Genomic DNA, 22,449 nt, shown 5'->3' with positions numbered 1-22,449 from the left:
TATCACAACACCAGCAGTGTCACTTCAATGTTAGATCAATTAGGCTGGGATATTTTAGATAGGGTACAGGGAAGAGCGCCACGACAAACCACCAATCGTTATCACAACACCAACAGTGTCACTTCAATGTTAGATCAATTAGGCTGGGACATTTTAGATAGGGTACAGGGAAGAGCGGCACGATATACCCCCAATCGCTATCACAGCACCAGCAGTGTCACTTCAATGTTAGATCAATTAGGCTGGGATATTTTAGAATGCAAGAGAAACAAAGCAATGGTAACCATGCTATGTAAATCGGAAATAACCACATTTCCATTAATCCTGACAATTATTCAAAACATCAAGACACATACACCCTGGATCAGCCAACCAACATCAATACGTACTCTTTCAGACATCTTCTCTTCCTCCAAATACAGGGGCGGATACAGACATTTATTGAGGGTGTTGCCCAAACCAAAAATTTTAATTTAATTTAGAATTAATTTCGCCACGATTTTCTGCACTTGCACTTAGGAATTCGCATGAAGGTCCTATCCTATTTTCTCTGTCATCATATTAAGATTTATATAAGTAAAACAAAACACGAAGACTAGTATAATCGGCTAGCGCTTTCGCCCATCGTGGGGCTCTTCAGGCGATTTTTAAGACATATATAGAGTATATGTTGCTGATTATAACTAGAACATGGTTTTTAATTATTTACACTCGGCGAATGAAAACCAATTCAAGATACATGTATACAGCTGACACTCGTGTTTGATTGACTGTCGTATCACTTCGGGGCTCCGATTAAATGATGTGCTCTAGATAAAAGTATGATATGATGATAAGAGTTAGAGGGGGCGTTTCCTTGTTTTATTTTATATACATAGGTGCATATGCCTAAACTGCTTAGAAAAGATTTGATAATATTACACACAAAAAATATGACATAAAATTGTACTGTATTTTATTTATAACCTTTCAGTTCAACTACAATCATATTCAAATAAACATGTTCCTGTGATATTTGCTTGTTGCATAAAACAAAATAATTAAATAACAGCTTTCGACGACAAACAAACTGAATGCGTTGGGGGCAATCACCAAACAATATCATCGATGCAGCATTATCTAGAGGCGTGATAGTCCAATGTTTGGTGAAGCAAAATGATGTATAAGCAGGTAGGCTCAGGTTAAACAAAGACCAGCAAGTGATCATGGTTTTGCATAAAGTGAAACAGAGTCTGCAATGGAAACCTTTTGGATACCTGCAAAAAGGATATTTAGAAAACACTTACTCAGAAGATTACCAAATTATCCGTAAGATTTTTATTCGCTAATAAAACTTTGTGTCAAAACCAAATAATGCTATCTTAGAGTCCACAAAATAGTTTAGATAACAGATGATTTATGATGATGATATAGAATAACTCCGATAGTGACACAGCTAGCAGAATACCTGCTCCTAGTAACTGGTATAATACGAGCTCGCGGTTGGTTACATTTTCGCATGTGTCTTCCGGGCAACGTTTGCTTTTGATAACAAAACACGTCAGCAAAGCTTTTAACTGTTGCCCTTGATCTTATTATCATCACGTGACATATAAGCATATTATACACTATGTATTGCAAAGATCTTTGCAAATTGCCAAAATTTGAATCTGATTCATTTTCACATATTTTACAATTAAATATATTTCAACTAAACAAACATATAATTTTATGCATATATCCAAAATGGAGTTAGAGCACTTAATGGTATAACCTCTTTTCAACACCCCTGTCAGTATATCAATACGTTTGTCAGCTTCCCCGAGGTTTGACCGTCACTTTTCCCCGAATAAGATCAGCAGCTTTCTCTGCAATCATGAACGTAGGTGCCATAGTGTTACCGGAAGTGAGATTGGGCATGACAGAACAATCAGCTACTCTCAATCCAGAAATGCCTTTCACCCTAGAATAAGAAATAGACAATGAAAGTGCATTCATAATTTTCATAATTTTGTAGATTTAATCAAATTTGTGACCTCAATTAATAAATAAATTCCATACAACGTGCCCTCTCGTAACATGTGATGTGTTCATAAATGAGCTTCACGTGTTATACACATTATGGTACCTCTATTCACAATGATCATTACATGTCAAGCTATGATTTTTGTGTTTCCGACTAGCCACGGCCATCTTGATTGGAGCTCGGTATGCCCATCAATAGCTAGGACAAGGCAATTAAGCTTCGCATGGCCTAGGTATATAAATCTTAGGTGTCATTTCCTGGGATTTAGAATGGCTACAACGAGATGTCCATGTCATAATGTTGATGAATTTGTTCGGTGAAGGCATCAGTCCCTTTTTCAAAATAATAACTTTATTTTCTTTGAATCATTTTAATAACTCAAGATCAAATTCAATATGTTCAACTCGCATATCTCAAAGCAGATGTTCCATGGGGGGTCTTTAAATATGACTTATAATGGAGTTAAAGTTTACGGTGAAGATACCTTCTTTTCGGGTCGTACCATAAAAACATAAAGGATCTGTAATGGTTTCTCGTCGAATGCCACAGATTTCCCGAGTGTGGTAGAATACTAACATTCTCCACGAGTGAGAATCATGGTCCAGTGAAATTATCGGTTAATTCTGCCATGCGAGTGAGATATATATAGCATTCTTCAACTTCAACGACGAAATATAACTTCATCAAAATAGTTTGGTATTTAAGAACAAAATCAGGCTGCAGGGCCATTTTTAATGCGTCTCTTGTGCAGTGAATAGAAAGAACCGTTTTGATTGGGCAATAGAAAAAAATGACAGATCATTACACCGTTTAAAGTATGAATTTTCATATCGGTAACAGTGTGAAAATGTCAGATTTATCAAGCTGATCGATTCAATGCATTTCACTAGCATACTGTAGTAAATTCATTACTCTTATTTGAAAGGAGATGCGTATCGCAGTAAGATGAGCACAATCGGGAACTGTCGGCACTTTCCGTAAACGAGAATATTCTCGTTTACGGAAAGTGCCGACGGTTCACAATTGAGATCAACATATCTACAGACATCGTATGAAATGGCCAATTGAATCACCTCAGCTGTGGGTCCACTACTGCCGTTGGGTCAGAGAGCGGTCCCATTTTACATGTAGATGCTGGATGGTATATTGTTGTCGCCAGATGGCGCACGAAACATTCCCATTGTTCGTCAGAGTCTGGAATCTTTTCTCGACATCCGGGTATGTCAATCGTACGAACTGTTGTCCCTAGTTTCTTCAACGCTTCAGTTTTCAACAATTTTTGAACATGTCGAACTCCTTCCAGACGGGGGAAAAATTAACTTATTAGAATTCATATCGTAATGTTTGTAGTGGTTATTTCATGACAATACGAGCAAGCTAAAATTATATTTCATATGTTAACGTTCAGAATTGATAACACATGTGATGTGAATAATATAAAGATCTTCTTAATTAATTTAACTAGGACTACATGTAACCAGGACGTTTCTGAAACTTGCCTCTGATAAAGATATTGACATAGACGTAACAGCGACTTAACATTGATAAAAATGTCAACACTGACGTAACAGTGACTTATTTATTATACATATGCCGTCTACGACGTAATAGAAACTAACCTCTGACAAAGATAATGATTTTTACTTAATTAAACTTACTTATTAATGTATATAACCTGGTAACAGAGACTTATTTCTGTTGTAGATGTTGTCTCTGACATATCCAAGTCTTACCCCTGATGTACGTTTTTACGTCCTCGGGATCGGCCAAGTAATTTGGGTCCAGTATGGGGTAGTCGAATGGGTCACGACTAGCCAGGCGCAGGGAACCCTTGCTTTTGGGCTGAATAAGGACCACAGCGATAGAAAATCCTTCTGGCACAGCATCCAGTCCGTGAATAGACTGGAACAAAGCTTCGTTGATCTAGGAATGACATTTTCGGTTTTAAAATTAAACAAAGGACAAAATCCGAGTATAGGTAATACTATGATATACCAAAATATTATATTTTTAAATCCTCGGTCAATCGACGCTCACCCCTGCAGGTGGGGGATCGGGAAAAGAATGCACCTGCTGTTACCCACCGCATGTATCGTAGGAGGCGACTATTGTGGGAAACCACTGCAGAATTGGGGATTTGTTTTGGTGTCCTCTATTTTGGGACACAAAAGCGACCAAAATAAATCTTGCAATATTTGGGATCTTTATCATTCTTTCTACTTCTAACTACCTTTCATTTCCTAGCGCCTTGCTTAGCAACACCTCACTTTTGGCTTGAATGTTGAGCGTTCGCCCAGGTGAGGAAGGCATTGGGTTCTGTCCCCAGGCCGGGACAAACTTAAGTCCTTAAAAATGGTAGTTTTTCTTCCTTGCTTAACGTTCAGCATAAATGGGAATGGCAACAACTAGTACACCCGTTGTCAGTATAAAGTGACCGGGCAGAATGCTGTGCTTGGTGCCTTCGACATGGCATTTCAGTGAGATAGCACTATAAAGTCGGCATCAGATCCGCGCTATCACAAGAAGGCAGGCACACCAAAACGCCCGTGTTCGTGCACACATACACACATGGAGGCACGTCCTTAAATGACATTGGCTGTTAATAAGACGTTAAATAAAATTAAACAAAACAAAACCATTTAACCGACGCTCTTTTAATCGGCCCGGTATCGGAAATATGCCCTAACGAAAGTTTACGTACTCAACTATAAGAGAACCCGAAGACGAAGTCACCTGTGTCACGCTTTATTTCTTTGGGAAGTTGACGATGAATAAAACTACACCCACAATAGAACATACCAATGGAATTACCCACAGAAGAACAGTAACAAAACCACCGAAAACTCCAGAAGGATTAAAAACAAACCAGCAGAAATGCCAAATACCAAAACCCTGGTAAAACATCCATTAACAAACAATGCGGCATGCGAACGGACAAGAAACTAGTTTTGATCTGATTGGCAAGCAGCGACAAAAAGCGCCACCCAGAGAAAAATCCGCGACTGAATCCGGAGACCCGCCAAAGACCTGAGCTAAGATAAAATTGTGCGAGTGACGTCTGGCCACTTTAAAGGGCAACAGGCATCCCTTCATGAAAAAGATCGATTTAGGAGTGTCCATGAACGCAAGGACCCTAACTTCATGCATTCTACCCTTTTAAATTTGGCGCACCCCTTCATCGACATTATCATAGGAATCATGGATAGCCTCACAATTCCATAGGAAGACAGACTCGGGGGAAACGACTTGTTGACACAGCTTTGAGTAAGTTTACCATTACGCGACCGCGAGATTATTTTGATGTTTATCAAAAGCACAGGGTGCTGCACACCGAGCGTTAGATTTTGCTATGACATATTCCAGGGGTGCAGGGAGCGAAAGTGAGTGCAACTCCTGGATATCAAGGGTGCTGCCAATTAAAAGTATAACCATACGAGTACAGATTCCTAAAAGTATCATATACAATTCAAAACGGCAAACAATCTTGTCATTGATTGTTGAAGGGATTTTGAACTATATCATTATGACCGACATGGTTGAATAGAAAACAACCAGAACTTTTTGGTATATCCCCTTAACCTACACTCACTTCGTCTCTATAGTTGAAGTGTCCGTACGAGTCGCCATGTTCCTCCAAGGTACTCACGAGTGTCAACTGAATATCCGGAGTTTTACTGTCTGGATCTGTCCGGATAAATGTCTGGCTTTCTAGAGCAGCATTACTTGTCATCAAACCTGGGCAAGAGTGTTAACAAACATAAATCAAGTTATTTTTCAGTTGGATTATATTTATTATACTGATAACCAACCAATCCTTCTCCTACCACCACTGACAACGTATCACTACCGTAGGGTAACCAGGATCCCTACTGCTCTTAGCTCAGAGGCCAACAGAAAACAACTACGCAAACATATTTTCTTGACTCAATACGAGTCAACAACCTTGAACATTTTGCTGAATGGATACCAAGGGATAAAGAAGATTCTGATTGATATTTGTTTCACAATGTGAAAGGTCACGGTTATACAAAGCTCGCTTAGTACATGTATCAGCAAATGCAACAATTGTGATCATTCTGCCATATTCATACAAAACCCATATACAAAAATACATTATTTTCCCGAGAACATTTTTCGATATCGAGTACCTTAGAGTTTTTTTCTTATTTGAATTTCATCCTCCCTTTAACAGGATTCCCTCCAATTTCATTTCAGTAAAACTCTTTGATTGTGTTCGATTTCAAGCCTTGGACAATACAGAACGTACATGCACTGTTCTCTATGCGTTTACTTATATGCAATAGGATGTTCAAGTATGGAAAAAGATTATGTTTCTTACATGTATCATGCTTAGTCAGTTTCTAGACCCAAATAATTGCATGTACCGAGCAGAAAACACTTGAGCCAGCAAAGCGATCTGACGGTAAGGACCATCAGCTAGTTTTCTGTACACAAATCGCCAGTACATAGGATGTCGAAGTTGTGAAAACTAGGTGTTGATTCTTCTCAACAAGATCACAAAAATGCAAACCAACCTGTTCCGAACAAATAGTACTTGAGCCAGTTTAGCGGCGTGAAGACCTTGGCGTTTGTGTAACTGACCGGCTTCTTAATGTCAGCCTTCGTGAAGAACATCATGTGATCTCTCAATGTGGACCCTACAGGCAGGTCTGCAACAACTGGAATCTGTATAGCATTGTAAAGTATCTCTCAGTTCCATAGAAATCTTTATTAAGATTTACTAGTAATTGTAACGGACGCAGACTTTAAGCCCCTGTTTCCATATCAAAATAATACAATTACACACAATATTACATATATTACATCAGATAAAATACAATTCAGGTGAAATTAATGTTCATAAATATTAAAATTACAATTATTTTTCCCGTGTTCATCGATCAGAATTTCAAATTTCACAATTGTGTGTATCAATTACATACATTGATTAAGTTTGTTTCTTCAAACACATTTTAATGCCATAAGTTTAATCGAGGTAATTATGACCGAGCGTAAGCTGCTCAACGAGAAGGTTGTTTACCGTAGCACTGCGTCTAATATGTATCAAATAATTAAAGAATATATGAAAGACTTGTGAATCTTAAGACACTTCGAGGTAGGAGATATTTTTATGTAGGATTTACGTTGTTGGGACCGATATTTCACTTCGGGATATCCGAGTTTTTCGAGTTTTCAGAGTTCGAATTATCAGAGTTTTTATTACTAAGATTAAGAAGAGTTTTGGCCGGGACCGATGAAATACTTCGAGTTATACGATTAATTCGGAAACTGAAAAAAATAATTCTTATATCTAAAAGGCTACGTCGTTTGGAGATTTTCTGGGAGTGTCCTATTTTTTTCTCTGTTATTGTCAAGTGACTCTATAATCATACATATTATTCATGATTTTATATACATTTATCATGTCTCCCCTCATTCAACGGTGCTTCAATGTTGGCAAGTTTAATCTTTGTAGACGATCAGTTAGATGTTTTAGCCCCGGTATTAGTTTTGTTGTTATTCAGTGAACATTTTCAAGGAGATCGATATCTTTTGCTCTGTGTGGACTCGAGACGCTGGCAGCGTATTCCAGATGTTGCCTGACTCAAGCTTTAAATAATAATTTAAACATTGGTTTATAAAGATATACAAACGTTCTCCTTATTAGTCCTACTATACTGTTTGTGAAATTTTATATGGATGTTTGAAATACTCCCGTTCTCTAAAAATATTTCAAAGACTGAAAAAATGTCTTGATAAAAGCAGTCCAGTAACTTTAACTTGAGGACACATGAGACAGTGTAAAGCCAGTTGTCGTATAAAAACTATATAGGAGACGCAAGTACACGGGCCTGTTCGTTTATGCAGAACAATCTGTTTGTCTGTTTTTAATGTAACATTTTCGGGTATAAATCGTGGCGGACCTGCAAATGTTTATGCAGGCCTTGCAAGGCTTCCTCAAAGCCCGCCTGAAAGCAGCATCAGATTACTAGGTCCAACCTTATTTCATAAACGAATATTTCTAGTCCACCCGGTCAAACCGTTTGGATCACAACAAACCTAAGCGGCAGGAAACATTTTAACGATCAAATAATACATAGGTATGGATCAAAACATCTGATAAATACAGAACTTTAGATCTTCGAAACAGGTACCTTATGTATATATTTGCTGCGCGATACTCGAAGGTATCAACAAACCGTAATATAATCACAGGGACTAATATCCGGTTTCAAGGAACGCATGAAAACACAGTACCTAATTAGATATGTTCCCCTGTGCAGTACTCACCCCTAGCTCTGTAAGGTGGTCTTTTGGCCCCACCCCCGACAACATCAGCAGTTGTGCTGACCCAACAGACCCCGCGCTGAGTATTACCTCTCGCTTAGCTGCCACGGACTTTTTTCTGCCATGTTGGATAAACTCAACACCCACTGCTTGCTTGTTTTCAATCCTAACCTGTTAAGTAGATTAAAGAAAGAAAGAAACATACTCTTTAACATCAAATATTTCAGACGATATAAAAAGTCAAAGACAGGAACTGAAAAGACACAAGTAAACAACGGGATCCGAGAAGAAGACAACACCGAATAATGAGAATGGGACACCAACCAGCAGATGCACAAATAGCAAGAGTTACGTACCTTGGTAACGTGTGACTGGATTGCCACGTGCAAATTATTCCTTTCAAGAACCGGCTGTAGAAACCCCCTGGCGGCATTACACCTTTGTCCACCTCCAACGATGGCCTGCATCCGACAGACGCCATCTTGGATACCATTATTTCCGTTACAGTCGTGAACTTTGAACCCGATCTCCTCTACTGCCTCCAAGTAGACTTGCGCTACTTCAGACTTAGTGGTGTCTGATATAGTGATGGGCCCTCCACGGGAGTGGTACTCTGTTGCGAGTAAAAACATTGAAATGTTTCCAAACAAGTTTTCAATGAAGCTAAAATATTATTTTTTTGTTCGTCTGTTTTTCTTTATTTTTATCTTTTTAATGGAAAGAGATTGGAGAGATTTATTTTAATTTGTACTCTTCACATTTCCAGTTTCGTAATGGTAAGTTGTTTTGGCAAAGACCATCAGTAGATATAGCTCATTAAAATAATTTTGCTGGTATACATTTCATGGTTGATCTTCTGACGATGTGTTTGCGAGGATTGTACATCGTGAAAGAACTTTATATGCGACATATATTCCTTGGTGATGTACGGTCGTATATTATTGTCTGAATGTCACAAACGTTTTAATGTTATGTTTAACAAGAAGCACAATGTTATAGCATAGTTTTTGGTTTTATTACAAAACTGTTGAAAGCGTATATGTTTATCAAAAGAGTACAAAAAATATAAGCTTACAACATATAAGGATAAAATCCCCAGGAGCAGACAATATCCCAGAGACAATTTAGGTAGTATAATTCGTACATCTGTGAAACGGTGATAGGTTTGAGAACTAAAAAGTTTCCATGTTAGATCATCTATTAAGCATGGGAGGGACTGACTCCCTGAGTTTATCTTGGTAGAATGGTGTGTTCGTTTCTTCATGCCGAGCAATTATATATGTCCATAGGGTTGAAATCTGAACTGTTTCCATGTTATGACATGAAAGTGGCATTCCTGGTAATATGGGTGTATATATACATTTCTCTATGTGTGTACGTGGTTATATGGTGTGTATCTTCATATTCTTTAACAAAGCACATCTTATACCCAAAATTTCCTTATTGGGGACCCAGCCCTCAGGCCGTCGAACGTTTATGGGGCATTTTCATGAAAGGTGACATGCTTTAGGTTCATTGAAATTCTGTATATATGAAAAGTTGTGGATGATTCTAAGACATACCCAACAGAATATCCAGTTTTTATGTAAATATGCCGTGAATGTTGATTTTGTTTTTGGCTTGATATATGCAAATTGATTATTACAAGTCTACCCACTCAACCGTACCAATATAAAGCTCCTGTGCGTAATGTACATGTACGCGCATTTTACCTTCATCGAATCCATCTGTTTCGCGCATATCCTCCGTTTTGAGGAAGTACGGTAAAACTTCGTCGTAGCTCCATCCTTCACAACCATTGGCTGCCCAGGCGTCGTAGTCATGACGACTACCCCGGACATAGGCAAGTCCATTCAGAAGGGTGGATCCTCCAAGACCCTTCCCTTGAGGCCAAATGCCAACCTGGGGTCAAAACGGACACGTGACTTGATTTCATAAACTAGTTAGGATTACTTATCTACAAGTTTGAAAAAAAGAGTTTTATTTTGGTTAACCCTTGAACGTGAATTGATTTCATAATCATAATTTCTTTAAAAACTGTGTATGAGTTTGATTGAATCATGCGAGTCCAATTGATACGATGCTTGAATTTTATTGAGTCAATGAATTCCTGTATGAAGTTTGATCAAGCCAAGGAACCCTTGTATGAAGTATTGATCGAGTCAACAAAGCCATGTATGTAATTTGAGTATATTTGAGCTAACCAATCCATACCGTTTTGGGTACCTCGGTAGCCGTGGTAGCTAACGCGTACAGTCATTATTAGTGTGTGTAATCAAGTGTGAGCTTCAGACCACTCACTGTCTTAGAGAATTTCGGTTCTAACTCCAGCAGTGGCGGAAGAAGAGAGTGATATCTGATAGGGTTAGTTATTATCCCTCCGACGTCACGGTGGTTTTCCCACATGGGTTTTCCTCCAACACGAAAACAGCATTTGTTCCCTTAGCGGCGTCGTAATAAAAGCTCTACAGAGCTTCTGTTTGTTGTTGACAATGTACATGTACACGACGTTCAATAAAGGTTATTCTATTCCATATGTGAAGTTTGAGTTTAATTAAGCGGAGGGAGCCCGTGTGCAATTCAAGTTTAATTGATCCAATTTATACAAACTAAAATGGCAACTGACCAGGATCGTGGTATCATGGCTCCCGCTTCTCTGGACTCAGAAAAGGTTGTTTNCCCCCCCGGATCGGAGAGATACGACGGGCGGTATGGTCCAACGAGTGTGGGGCGCTGCAGGGGAACTTGGGGCTGACCGACAATTAAGGAGCGTCTGTCTCGATTAGGAGTCTGGTGGGTGGGATACATTTCACACCTTGACTTTGGGCGTAATTAAACTTCGACACCATTCCTGACACGCTGAAGTAGGTGTTCGGGAAACGCGTCAGCTAGGCCTGGATGACTTCTTCCGTGCCACTGAAGCAGTGCAGCTAGATTTTCTGCTCTGGTGGGACCATCTCCCTTACCATCCAGGCACCTCATGTACATGTAGGCTTGAAGCCCCGAATGTGTAGGATGAGTGCCTGGTGGGACCGGATGTACGGGAGAAGGCTCCGCAACTGCTGCTCCTGGCGGAACCACATGTCCAGGGAACGAACGGTTAGTCGATCCCCACCTCGCCAAATACTGCCACTTCTGGGACCTGTAAGAGATCCAGGTGACGGGACGGGGTGAGGAGGTGATTTGGGTGCACTCCGATCGTCACCAAATACCCGTTCCGGGTAAGTTCTTGTATCTCCCCATGGAAAGGATAGGTCACGGGGTCGCAGAATATCGCCATTCCAGACATGCTGCGTGCATATTCTGTAGACGTGACAGGTATCGCGGCTTCTACATCCTTCATTGAGGCGTCCTTCCTTAGTCTAAGCTTCCGACGGGTCCGGTCCGGGTGGAAATTGCTATAGAAGGCATGGAGCAGTGGTTGAAGGTCCACGTCAGGGGACTCGACATCGAGCTCCCCAGAAGGTTTTGGGTTTTCTTCATGGATTGCTTCCAAACCCACTGGTGTAGGTACCTGCTGAGGGATAGCTTCGGCATACGTGAGCCTCAAGTCAGTCAGGGTTGATGATGGCAAAGACTAGCCAACCCTTCGCCTTGCAGAGATAGTCCATGGCCACCCGCTGGCTGTCTGTAATCTGCCAGCCACCTGCAATCAACCGGTATCGGTTGATGCGTCTGCATTGTCGTGCAGTGTCCCTTTCCGGTGTCGCAATACCATATTGTACTGATCACCCGCTCGTGCCCCCTTGTACCTGAATGAACTCTCCTCTAATGACCTCATTGGAGACATCCGTGTCCAGGATGAATGCGTCCGTCTCGTTTGGTGAGCTAGCACCGGTGGATTAACCAGTCTCTCTTTTAAGGTGTCAAAGGCCCGCTGTTGCGGTTCCTTCCAAGATAACCCCTGTTTTCCAGTCACCTGGTACAATGGGACCGCGATTTCCGCAAAGTCCTTAATGAACCCTCGATGATAGTTGGTTAACCCCAGGAATCGTTCCACATCCTTAGAGGTTGTCGGGGTTGCCAGTCTCTAACGGTTTCGATGTCGCCCCTCGACATCTCCAGAGAGAGTTGTTGCCCAGGACTAGGATATCATCTAAGAATGCCAAGACCGTTTTCCAGTTTAGACTCCTCAGCACAAGATTTATCACCCTTAAAAAGGTAACTGGTGTATCGGTCAGACCAAGCGGCATCTTGACATACTCAAACACCCCATATTTGTTTACAAAGGCTGTTTTTCTCTGATCCTCCTCCGTTATTGGTCTTTGCCAGTACACAGAATTAGCATCGAGTTTGGAGAAGCACTGGGTCCCCGCTAAAGTGTCCACACACTCCTCAGCTAAAGGAAGGGGATAGACGTCTTTCACAGTTACGTTGTTCAGGGCCCTATGATCGATACAAAATCTCACGGACCCATCCCGTTTCCTGATCAATACTGGAGCTGAGGCCCACTCCGAATTGGATGGTTGCATAACTCCTGCTTCCAGCATTTTCGCGATTTCACTCTCCTCCTCCTTTACAGATTGAGGAGAGTACGTCTCATCCGCTGTTTAATGGGAGCGGCAGCTCGAGTGTTAATATCATGCTCGATCTCCCTAAAGCTACCCAAGTCAAAGGTATGCTTAGCAAACACATCTTGGAACTCGCGTTTAAGCTTGGACAAATCACTGAATTCCTTGGGAGTAAGGGTCGATGAAATCCGGCAGAATCCCGTCAAGATGACATTTTATTAGTACCACCGAGTTCGGATGAATCATTCTCCGCTGGGCCACAGTAACCCTACATTCACGCGGTGTATTGTCCTGGGAATCCGCATCTTCGGGACTAGACCTACCTAGGCCAGGTTGTTGTTTTGGGTCTAGGATTTGGCCTATTGTCCCGACCATTGGGTGTTTAAATTACCCTTCCGGGGGCTCATGGTATGTACATCCTCTTTTTTCGTGCAATCACTGGCGAAATGGGCTGGCTCTCTGCATCTGAAAGAAATGGATGGTGATCTGGTTCGTGTCATGTATGGAGATTGGCTTAGACAGCGGGGCCTCGTGTCAGATTGGAGAGAGTCGAACCTCGACTCCATACTGGCCGACAGCTTAGCGATCTGTTGCTGTAGGGTTTGTAAACACTGGTACCTCTCAATTGCCTCTACAGCCTTTTGCATGGAGCTACAATTTTGCATGCATGCATGTTGTTTCAATTTACAAACACGTGCTTTCCCCGCTAGCAAATAAAAACCAATTTTCCTCGTCGCCAATATTGTATTTCTATTAACTAAAATGGCAATTGACCAGGATAGTTGTCGAACGTTCGGGTGAGGTCCACCAGGCTGAAAGGTCCTAGCGAAAACGATAGAGTTATCAGGTCGTTATATCTACGGGCTATGCAGCACACGTCAGTTCGGTTCAGTCGTTCAATCGTCAAGAGCTGTCCTCGCTCAGTCACGTGACATCTGATCAGAAGGCTTGATAACCAGCACCTACTAGGCACTTTCACCACACTAGTCTACCAGGTTATGTATAGAAAAACCTACCTTATCTTTCATACCGAAATGCGCATGTTTCTGCGGTACCGTCCGGTATATCCAATCAGCTTCGGTCATTTGGGCTTTAGGGGCGTTGTACGGAATATCGTATACCGGTTTATCAGACTCGGAGTTTCCCGCTTCCAACACCAAAACAGTGACGTCAGCATCTTCTGACAGACGATTGGCTAAAACCAAACCTGCTGCGCCCCCGCCAACTGGACCAAAATAGTAACGGAGGATTTCCAGAAACACTCACAATTTCAGAGTTTTAGACAATTATCTCAGTATATGATTCGCGTCCTAAATCTTTCTCCTCTCTTAATAAATAAAAAGTGCATTTCACGCATCAACAATACGGTGTGTTGATTCAAATAAAGTTGGTGAAATGTCCAAAGCACCAAAACGGTTTTACTGCTATCAGTTCAATTCAAATGATAAAACTATTGTTATGGCGGTTAATTTCGTATATCTTATGTGCCAACAGTTCCAGTTATCATCCAATAAAAAAAACACCACTTACCGATGATATAATCATAAGACTTATTAAAATTCCGGACGAATTGGTGAGGCGTTGTCCACCGGAAGTAGTAAGAAGTTGCTACGGCAACAAGTATTCCCAGTGATGTCGCTAGCCAGGTTTTCATTGTTGCCGAAATTCTGTTATAATAAATATAAGTAAATAAATCTCTGTTTCGCTATTTCTTTATGAAATGTCTTTGTGATTATTGCAATGAAGACAAATGTTCATGATACTAACACTTGTGTTTGCCCGAAGGCGCCTGAAAACTTGTTACATTTAGCCTAATTAGGTTTTTTAACCATTGTGATTTGTAGAAAGTAATATTAGACGTTTTAATAAGGGTTTATATCAACACTCAGTAGAAATTACCTCTACACATCACGGTACCTACTGTGACGGATTGTCAGGCCCTTGTGTGTTTGTAGAATCACATTTGCGGTGCAGAGCGCCATTTGTGAAAGAAAAGTACATTGAAAATAATATATTGTATAGATTATCAGTTATAAGTAACGAAGAAAAAAATTGTTCCATCGCATAGATGGAAAACATAAGGAGCATTCTGAACAATTGTGGACTCTCTAATATATGGTTAAATTAAATCCAATTAACTAAAGTGGATTTTTTCAAAAAGAAAACTTAACTTGACTGATCTGTTCAAACAAAACTGGGCAGAAATATGCAGAGACTTTCCAAAATCCACCATTTTTAGAGTATTTAAGGAAGAAAATAAATTCGAAAATTGCTTAAATATTCTCTCTAAAAAGATGTTACGTCTCTTGATCGGTTTAGAACCCGAAGTAGTATTTTTTTATATGACGAAACTGGAAGTTGGAATAATATACCAAGGCATGAACGTATTTGTCACATATGTCAAGTAATGACTGCATTCGTCTCTTAATGCCCANTGTGTGGGGGGGGGGGGGGGGATCTTAGCCATTTCAAAGTTATGACCCAGGGGTTAAGTCTCCATGGGTGGGGTAAACCCCAAGGCCATAATGGAAGCATATGTGCATTTATCTCTTTATACTCAACAATTGTATAGATGGTTATAGGGTGGGGATCTCAACTGTTTCCAAGCTGTGACTAAGAAACTAAGTTCCGAGGGGTTCGGTCAGACCCCAGGGTCTATTCTAATATCATGACTGCATTCGTCTCTTTATGCCCATCATTTGTATACATAGTTTTGGGGTAGGGATCTCATCCGTTTTAAAGTTATGACCTGGGGACTATGTCTCAAAGGGTGGGGCCAGTCCCACCATTTGTACAATTTTGAATCCCTGCATGCCTCCCATGAATTCTTTCAACCGAGTATGATTGATATCCATGGCATAGTTCTACAGAAGAAGTCGTTTATAGCAATATAGCCAAATTGCCCCGTTTTGACCCCACCCCTCAGCCCCCTCGGGGGTCAGCCCAACCATTTGTACAATTTTGAATTCCCACCACCTAGGGATGCTGCCAGTCAAATATGGTTGATATCCATCACTTAGTTCCAGATAAGAAGTCGCCTAAAGCAACATAGTCAAATAACCATTTTTGGCCCCTGCCCCTCAGCCCCCAGGGGGGTCAGCTCAACCATTTGTACAGTTTTGAATCCCTACCTCCCATGAATGCTTTTGATCAAATAAGATTGATATCCATTGCATAGTTTTACAGAAGAAGTCGTCTGANGCATTCGTCTCTTTATGCCCAGCATTTGTATACATAGTTTTGGGGTTGGGATCTCATCCGTTTTAAAGTTATAACCTGGGAACTATGTCTCAAAGGGTGGGGCCAGTCCCACCATTTGTACAATTTTGAATCCCTGCATGCCTCCCATGAATTCTTTCAACCGAGTATGATTGATATCCATGGCATAGTTCTACAGAAGAAGTCGTTTATAGCAATATAGCCAAATTGCCCCGTTTTGACCCCACCCCTCAGCCCCCTCGGGGGTCAGCCCAACCATTTGTACAATTTTGAATTCCCACCACCTAGGGATGCTGACAGTCAAATATGGTTGATATCCATCACTTAGTTCCAGAGAAGAAGTCGCTTAAAGCAACATAGTCAAATAACCATTTTTGGCCCCTGCCCCTCAGCCCCCAGGGGGGTCAGCTCAACCATTTGTACAGTTTTGAATCCCTACCTCCCATGGATGCTTTTGATCAAATAAGATTGATATCCATTGCACAGTTTTACAGAAGAAGTCGTTTGAAGCAATATAGCCAAATTGCCCCTATTTGGCCCCGCCCCTCAACCCCCTGGGGGTCAGCCCAACCATTTGTACAATTTTGAATCACCACCACCAAGGGATGCTTCCAGTAAAATATGGTTGATATCCATTTCTTAGTTCCAGAGAAGAAGTCGCTTAAAGCAATATAGCCAAATTGACCCCTTTTGGCCCCGCCCTTCAGCTCCTGCGGGGGTCAGCCCAACTATTTGTACAATTTTGAACCCCCACCACCTAGGGATGCTTCCAGTCAATTTTAGTTAAATTGCAATCAGTGGTTAAGAAGAGGTCGTTTAAAGAAATTGTTAACGTACAGACGACGGACGCCATGGTATGGCATATATAAGCTCACATTGGTCCTTCGGACCAGGTGAGCTAACAAATGGATAATAAAGAAAATGAACAAGCATACTGAGTATTGCTAAAGCAATACATGTCTCATACCAGCCCCCGCTAGCTATAACACTGTAATGATTTATAATAAGAGGACCAGAGGGCCTGTATCGCTCACCTGAATATGTTTAAAATAATTGGTATGAAGTAAAGATATAGCACTCCATGGTAGGTGCTGTAAGTACATATGTAATTTCAGAGACATCCATCCAGTACTTGAGATATAGCGAGAACAAACTTCAAACAGATCCCCACCCCTATGACCCTAGGGGGTCATGCCCACCGTTTATCCAAAATTGAGACCCCTTGGCCCAAGGATGCTCCAGACTAAATAAGGATAAAATCCCTTAATCCCGATGGTCGAAGAAGGATATTAAAGGTTTTACCTCTATTTCTCCTATTGGACCCGACCCTTCTTCCCCCTGGGAGACCACACTCACTGCTTATACAAAATTGAGTCCCCTTGGTCCAAAGATGCTTCAGACTAAATTAGGATAAGATCCCTTAATCCCTATGGTAGAAGAAGGATTTTAAAGGTTTTCCCCCTATTTCCCCTATTGGGCCCCGCCTCTCTGCCTCCAGGAGGGTCAGACACACCCTTTATTCAAAATTGGTTCCCTTTCACCCAAGGATGCTTCATACCCAATTTGGACAAAATCCTGTCATTCCTACAGAAGAAGAAGGATCTTGAAGAATCGCTATGTTTCCCCTATTGGACCCCTCCCTTCTGCCCCAGGGGTCCACACTCGCTGTTTATACAAAATTGAGTCCCCTTGGCCCAAGGATGCTTCAGACTAAATTATGATAAAATCCCTTAATCCCTATGGCTGAAGAAGGATTTTAAAGGTTTTACCTCTATTTTCCCTATAGGGCCCCGCCTCTCTGCCTCCAGTGGGGTCAGAAGCACCCTTTATACAAAATTGGTTCCCTTTCGCCCAAGGATGCTTCATACCAAATTTGGACAAAATCCTGTCATTCCTACAGAAGAAGAAGGATTTTGAAGAATCGCTATGTTTCCCCTGTTGGGCACCTCCCTTTTGCATTCCAACAGAATAAGAAGGATTTTAAAGAATCTTGCAGGGTTCAAATCAACTTCATTCAATTAAGAAATGTTTGTTCTTCCTCAATAATGCTTTTGACCAAATTTTGTACAATCCACTCAGGCAATTAGGGGGTATTAGCGTTTTAAAGCAGATTTAGCTAAGTTCCCCTACAGGGCCCAGCCCCACTTGCCTCAGGGGTTAAACCAACCCCATTTATTTAAGAAATGACTGCCCTCCCCTAATGATGCTTCAGACTGAATTTGGCTGAAATCCTCTCTGGTGTTTAGGAGGAGATGCGTTTTAAAGCAAATTTAGCTAAGTTCGCCTTCAGGGCCCCGCCTTCCTGGCCTCAGGGGTCGAACGAACCTCATTTATTTAAGAAATGATTGCCCTCCCCTAGTGATGCTTCGGACTAAATTTGGTTGAAATCCTCTCTGGTGTTAAGCAGCTAGGAGATGCGTTTTAAAACAAATTTAGCTAAGTTCCCCTTCAGGGCCCCGCCCCTTGGCCCCAGGGGTCGAACCAACCTCATTTATTTAAGAAATGATTGCCTATCCCTACTGATGCTTCAGACTAAATTTGGTTGAAATCCTCTCTGGTGTAGGAGGAGATGCGTTTTAAAGCAAATTTAGCTAAGTTCCCCTACAGGGCCCCGTCCCTCTGGCCTCAGGGGTCGAACCAACCTCATTTATTTAAGAAAAGATTGCCCATCCCTACTGATACTTCAGACCAAATTTAGCTAAGTTCCTCTTAAGCCCCCCCCCCCCTGGCCCCAGGGGTCGAACCAACCTCATGTATTTAAAGAATTGATTGCCCTCCCCTAGTGATGCTTCGGACTAAATTTGGTTGAAATCCTCTCTGACATTTAGGAGGAGATAGGTTTTAAAGAAAAAGTTGACAACGGACGACGACGACGGACGCTGCGCCACGGCATAAGCTCACTATGGTCTTTCGGACCAGGTGAGCTAATAAGATTGCTGGCTGATATGATTTTATATGCAAAACTAAGAACAAGGGAAAGCCTTCTGTGAAATTTGAGAAAGATCCCTCCAATACTTATTGAGCAATAGGGCTAAAAGACGTTTACTCCCAAATTCGATATGACCACCTGCTAGCCATCGTGGTTATCCAATCATCCCCAATATTCGAAATGCGGAACTAGGAACCATTGGGAAACTTCATGTGAAATTTGAGAAAAAAAACCTCCTGAACATTCTGAGAAATAACGCTAACAAACTTTCATTCTCAAAATTTTAATTCAAGATGGCCGTCTGCTGGCCATTTTGGTTTTTCTTTCTGTCTCAAAATTTGATATGCGTAACTAGGGACCATGGGGGACTTCATGTAAAATTTGAGAAAGACCCCTTCAGAACCTAATTAACAACAGCGCTAACAAACTAACTCTCAAATTTAAGATGGCTGCCTGTTGACCATTTTGGTTTGGTGATCAGTCACAAAAGCGCTATGCATAACTAGGGATCATGGGGAACCTTCATGTGAAATTTGAGAAAGATCCATCCAATACTTTATGAGAAATAGCGCTAACATACTTTCATTCTCAAATTCGAGATGGCTGGCTGTCGGCCATCTTTGTTTTACGATCAGTCCCAAAATACGATATACATAACTAGGGATTATTTGAAACATTCATGTAAGATTTGAGAACGATCCCTCCAGTACATTCTGAAAAACAGCGCTAACAAACTTTAACTTTCAAATTAAAGATGGCTGCCATTTTGGTTTTGCGATCAGTCCCAAAAAAACGATACGCATAGCTAGGGATCATGGGAAACCCTTTCATGTGAAATTGAGAAAGATCCCTCCAGTACTTTCTGAGAAATAGCGCTAACAAAAATTGTTTAAGGACGGACGGAATGACGGACGAACGGACGGACCACGGACCAAGGACGCATGGTGATTGGAAAAGCCCAAAACGGTGTTGAGATAAAAACGGTGTTGAGATAAAAATAATAATAAAAAAAAAAAAGTTTGGACAGTAAAAAAAGACAATGGCATAAAGCAATGTTATGCTGTGATAACACATATTCTTATTGCATGTGTGGTCTCAAGCTTCCGTCAGTGACAATGAATCGCAAGTTCGAATACAGTAAAACTTCGTTAGATTGCCAGCGTCGAGTTCAATGAAATGTTGGCATTATAAAACAATTTGGCAATATTTTGCAGTAAACAAAAAAAGGAGTTGAGAAACATGAGCTAGAGGGTCTTGAAATGTATTGGCAGTAAGTGTGGGGTAATTGAGAGGACAGGCATTATACAGGTTTCACTGTGCGTCACAATCATTATAATATTATCGTCATAAGTAATTTGTCTTCGCAGCATGGCACACAGAAAAAAACAATTCTACAGCAACAGAATAAGATGCTGAACTGTACACCTAATCGGTATGTTGTCTCCCACAATCATTAAGGAGACACAGTAGTCTGGTGGTACGACGCCGGGCTCCAACCGAAGGGTTGCGGGTTCAAGTCACGGCACGGCACTGTGTTGTATCTTTTGAGCAAGATATTTTACTCCACTTGTTCCAATCTACTCAGCTGTAAATGACCACATGGTTGGACAGTGCTAGAATTGTAGAATGCTAGTTGTGAGCGCTGAAATGGCTCCCCGTGGAGTTGAGAAAGACATTGGCTGGTTGCAAAGTAGCTGCGAAAACCGTAGCTTCGAGGCCCGATCGTTTTATTTTTCTTATAGTTTTTTAAATTATCGGACCATATAGTCCCCGATCATAGAAATAAATATAAAAAAAATAAAACGGTTCCCGCAGCTAGTTGCAAAGGCCCTATAACCACGGTTAATAATTTGTAAACCGCTTTGAGACGACCTACGGACTAAGTTAGGTTGCATTGTGATAAAGCGGTATATAACCTCGAACCATATGGCTCCCCGTGGAGTTGAGAAAGATATTGGCTGGTTGCAAAGTAGCTGCGGGAACCGTAGCTTCTAGGCCCGATCGTTTTAAAAAATACATATTATCGGACCATATATAGTTCCCGATAATAAAAAAAAATAAAAAAAATAAACGGTTCCTGCAGCTAGTTGCAAAGGCCCCATAACCACGGATGATAGATATACTTTGTGAACCGCTTTGAGACGACCTTCGAATTCGAACTAAGTTAGGTTGTGATAAAGCGGTATATAACCTCGAATTATATTATAATGATGATACTCTGTGTGTGAAGTATAGGAGTTGTAATCAGACATACGTCTCTGTTGTGATTAAACTGTATGTAGACTTTCTCAGACATATTATACCATTGACCCCTGACCCTGTGTACTTTTCACAAGGCCGTGTATCATGTGGCCCTCATGAACACACAATACACACTCGTATTCTCGTCTCACGGTACTGGACTATCACTGTTAGAGATCGCATAATAATGACCCAGTTCCCGACATGTTTGATTGCCCTATATGTATAAGTCCACGTCATTTTATAACATGTGACTTATTATGTGTATCGGTGTTCCCTGATCTGAGGAATATTAAATTCCAGAATGCCAAGGTTTCATTTTATAGACAATCTGGCTTGTCCGACAAACCAATGTTCCGTTTCCGGTAAACCATGGTTTCACTAGTACTGTATATAGAATCTGACGTGTCCAGTATACCGAGGTTCGAATTCATACATGTATACATAAAATATTCTAACTTGTCCGGTATACAGAGGTTCATACATGTATACATAAAATATTCTAATCTGTCCGGTATACAGAGGTTCCTACACATAATTTGACTTGTCCCGTTGCAGCTAGTTTCCATATTAGAATATGTGACAGTTTATACTTACACTGCTCCAAGTCGGAATAGCTGAGAGCTGGCTTTCGCTTGTGTTGTCGTTATGGCCTTTGCACCAGTGGTGTCTTTAGGTTAAGATAACGCGATATGTATGTCTTACACAAATACCTTGCTATATGCCTAGTCACAATGCTGACTCCACATAAATTGCATCACAATCCCCACTGTTTGTCATTCAATTCTTTGTGGTATTGTGGCATGACTTAAGAGTCATTATGACTGATGGCATGAGTCTTGGAGGAATGCCGAGGCGTGCATTTGTTCACTCAGTGCAGAGACGTCTCTGCTCCGTGCATGCGTATATGAACAGTGCACGTGCAGAGCATTCTAAAAAATTTTTTATAAAAATGCACAAAGAAGAGCGCCGTTTGGCATAAATGTCACCTTTCCTCTTTAAACGTTTGATATCAACGCAGGCGTTTACCATTGTGTTTCACACTGTGAAAATACATTGAGGGAACGAATAATTAAGATATATATATATTGGATAGTCAAATAAAATGAAAAAGACGCATCAGAAATGTTGCCGGGCCCCATCCTGTAACAGTGTTGCACTTAATCAATTAAAAAACCAATGTACCAGTCCGTACGGGCTAATAGTTCGAAAAAAATAGTAAGTCTTGTATTGATATTTGATGTGGCTCAAAGTTA

The 22,449-nt window shown here is 41.0% G+C and overlaps 1 protein-coding gene across 4 annotated transcripts; it reads right to left on the bottom strand.

Moving 5' to 3' along the window:
• Window positions 1-954: 954 nt before the first annotated feature.
• Window positions 955-22,060, bottom strand: LOC110456911 (alcohol dehydrogenase [acceptor]-like). 4 transcript variants are annotated; one of them, XM_021507958.1, is made up of 12 exons: window positions 21,791-22,060; window positions 14,704-14,744; window positions 14,335-14,471; window positions 13,821-14,029; window positions 10,006-10,195; window positions 8,650-8,906; window positions 8,297-8,464; window positions 6,541-6,691; window positions 5,595-5,740; window positions 3,739-3,928; window positions 3,079-3,301; window positions 955-1,942 (listed from the first exon to the last, which is right to left on the bottom strand). In XM_021507958.1, exons 3-12 carry the CDS (start codon window positions 14,456-14,458, stop codon window positions 1,792-1,794), a joined length of 1,809 nt encoding a protein of 602 aa, XP_021363633.1. In that variant the 5' UTR covers window positions 14,459-14,471; window positions 14,704-14,744; window positions 21,791-22,060; the 3' UTR covers window positions 955-1,791. The 4 variants fall into 4 exon arrangements, with proteins under 4 accessions (XP_021363633.1, XP_021363632.1, XP_021363634.1 ...); XM_021507957.1 differs by having other exon boundaries at window positions 14,726-14,744; XM_021507959.1 differs by lacking the exon at window positions 14,704-14,744 and having other exon boundaries at window positions 955-1,256; window positions 1,754-1,942.
• Between the last annotated feature and the right edge of the window lie 389 nt (window positions 22,061-22,449).

This window comes from Mizuhopecten yessoensis, unplaced genomic scaffold (genome assembly GCF_002113885.1).
Source record: "Mizuhopecten yessoensis strain PY_sf001 unplaced genomic scaffold, ASM211388v2 scaffold8937, whole genome shotgun sequence".
Lineage (NCBI taxonomy): Eukaryota > Metazoa > Mollusca > Bivalvia > Pectinida > Pectinidae > Mizuhopecten > Mizuhopecten yessoensis.
This window is presented reverse-complemented; position numbering and strand designations above follow the sequence as displayed.

Bases quoted from the DNA above. Each gene is read 5' to 3' on its own strand.
- LOC110456911 (XM_021507958.1), bottom strand. From the start codon at position 14,458: ATGAAAACCTGGCTAGCGACATCACTGGGAATACTTGTTGCCGTAGCA. The intron at 8,907-10,005 runs GTAAAATGCGCG...TACTCGCAACAG, and splicing joins AACAGATGGATTCGATGAAG to AGTACCACTCCCGTGGAGGG. The intron at 3,302-3,738 runs GTAAGACTTGGA...CCCGTCTGGAAG, and splicing joins CGTAAAAACGTACATCAGGG to GAGTTCGACATGTTCAAAAA.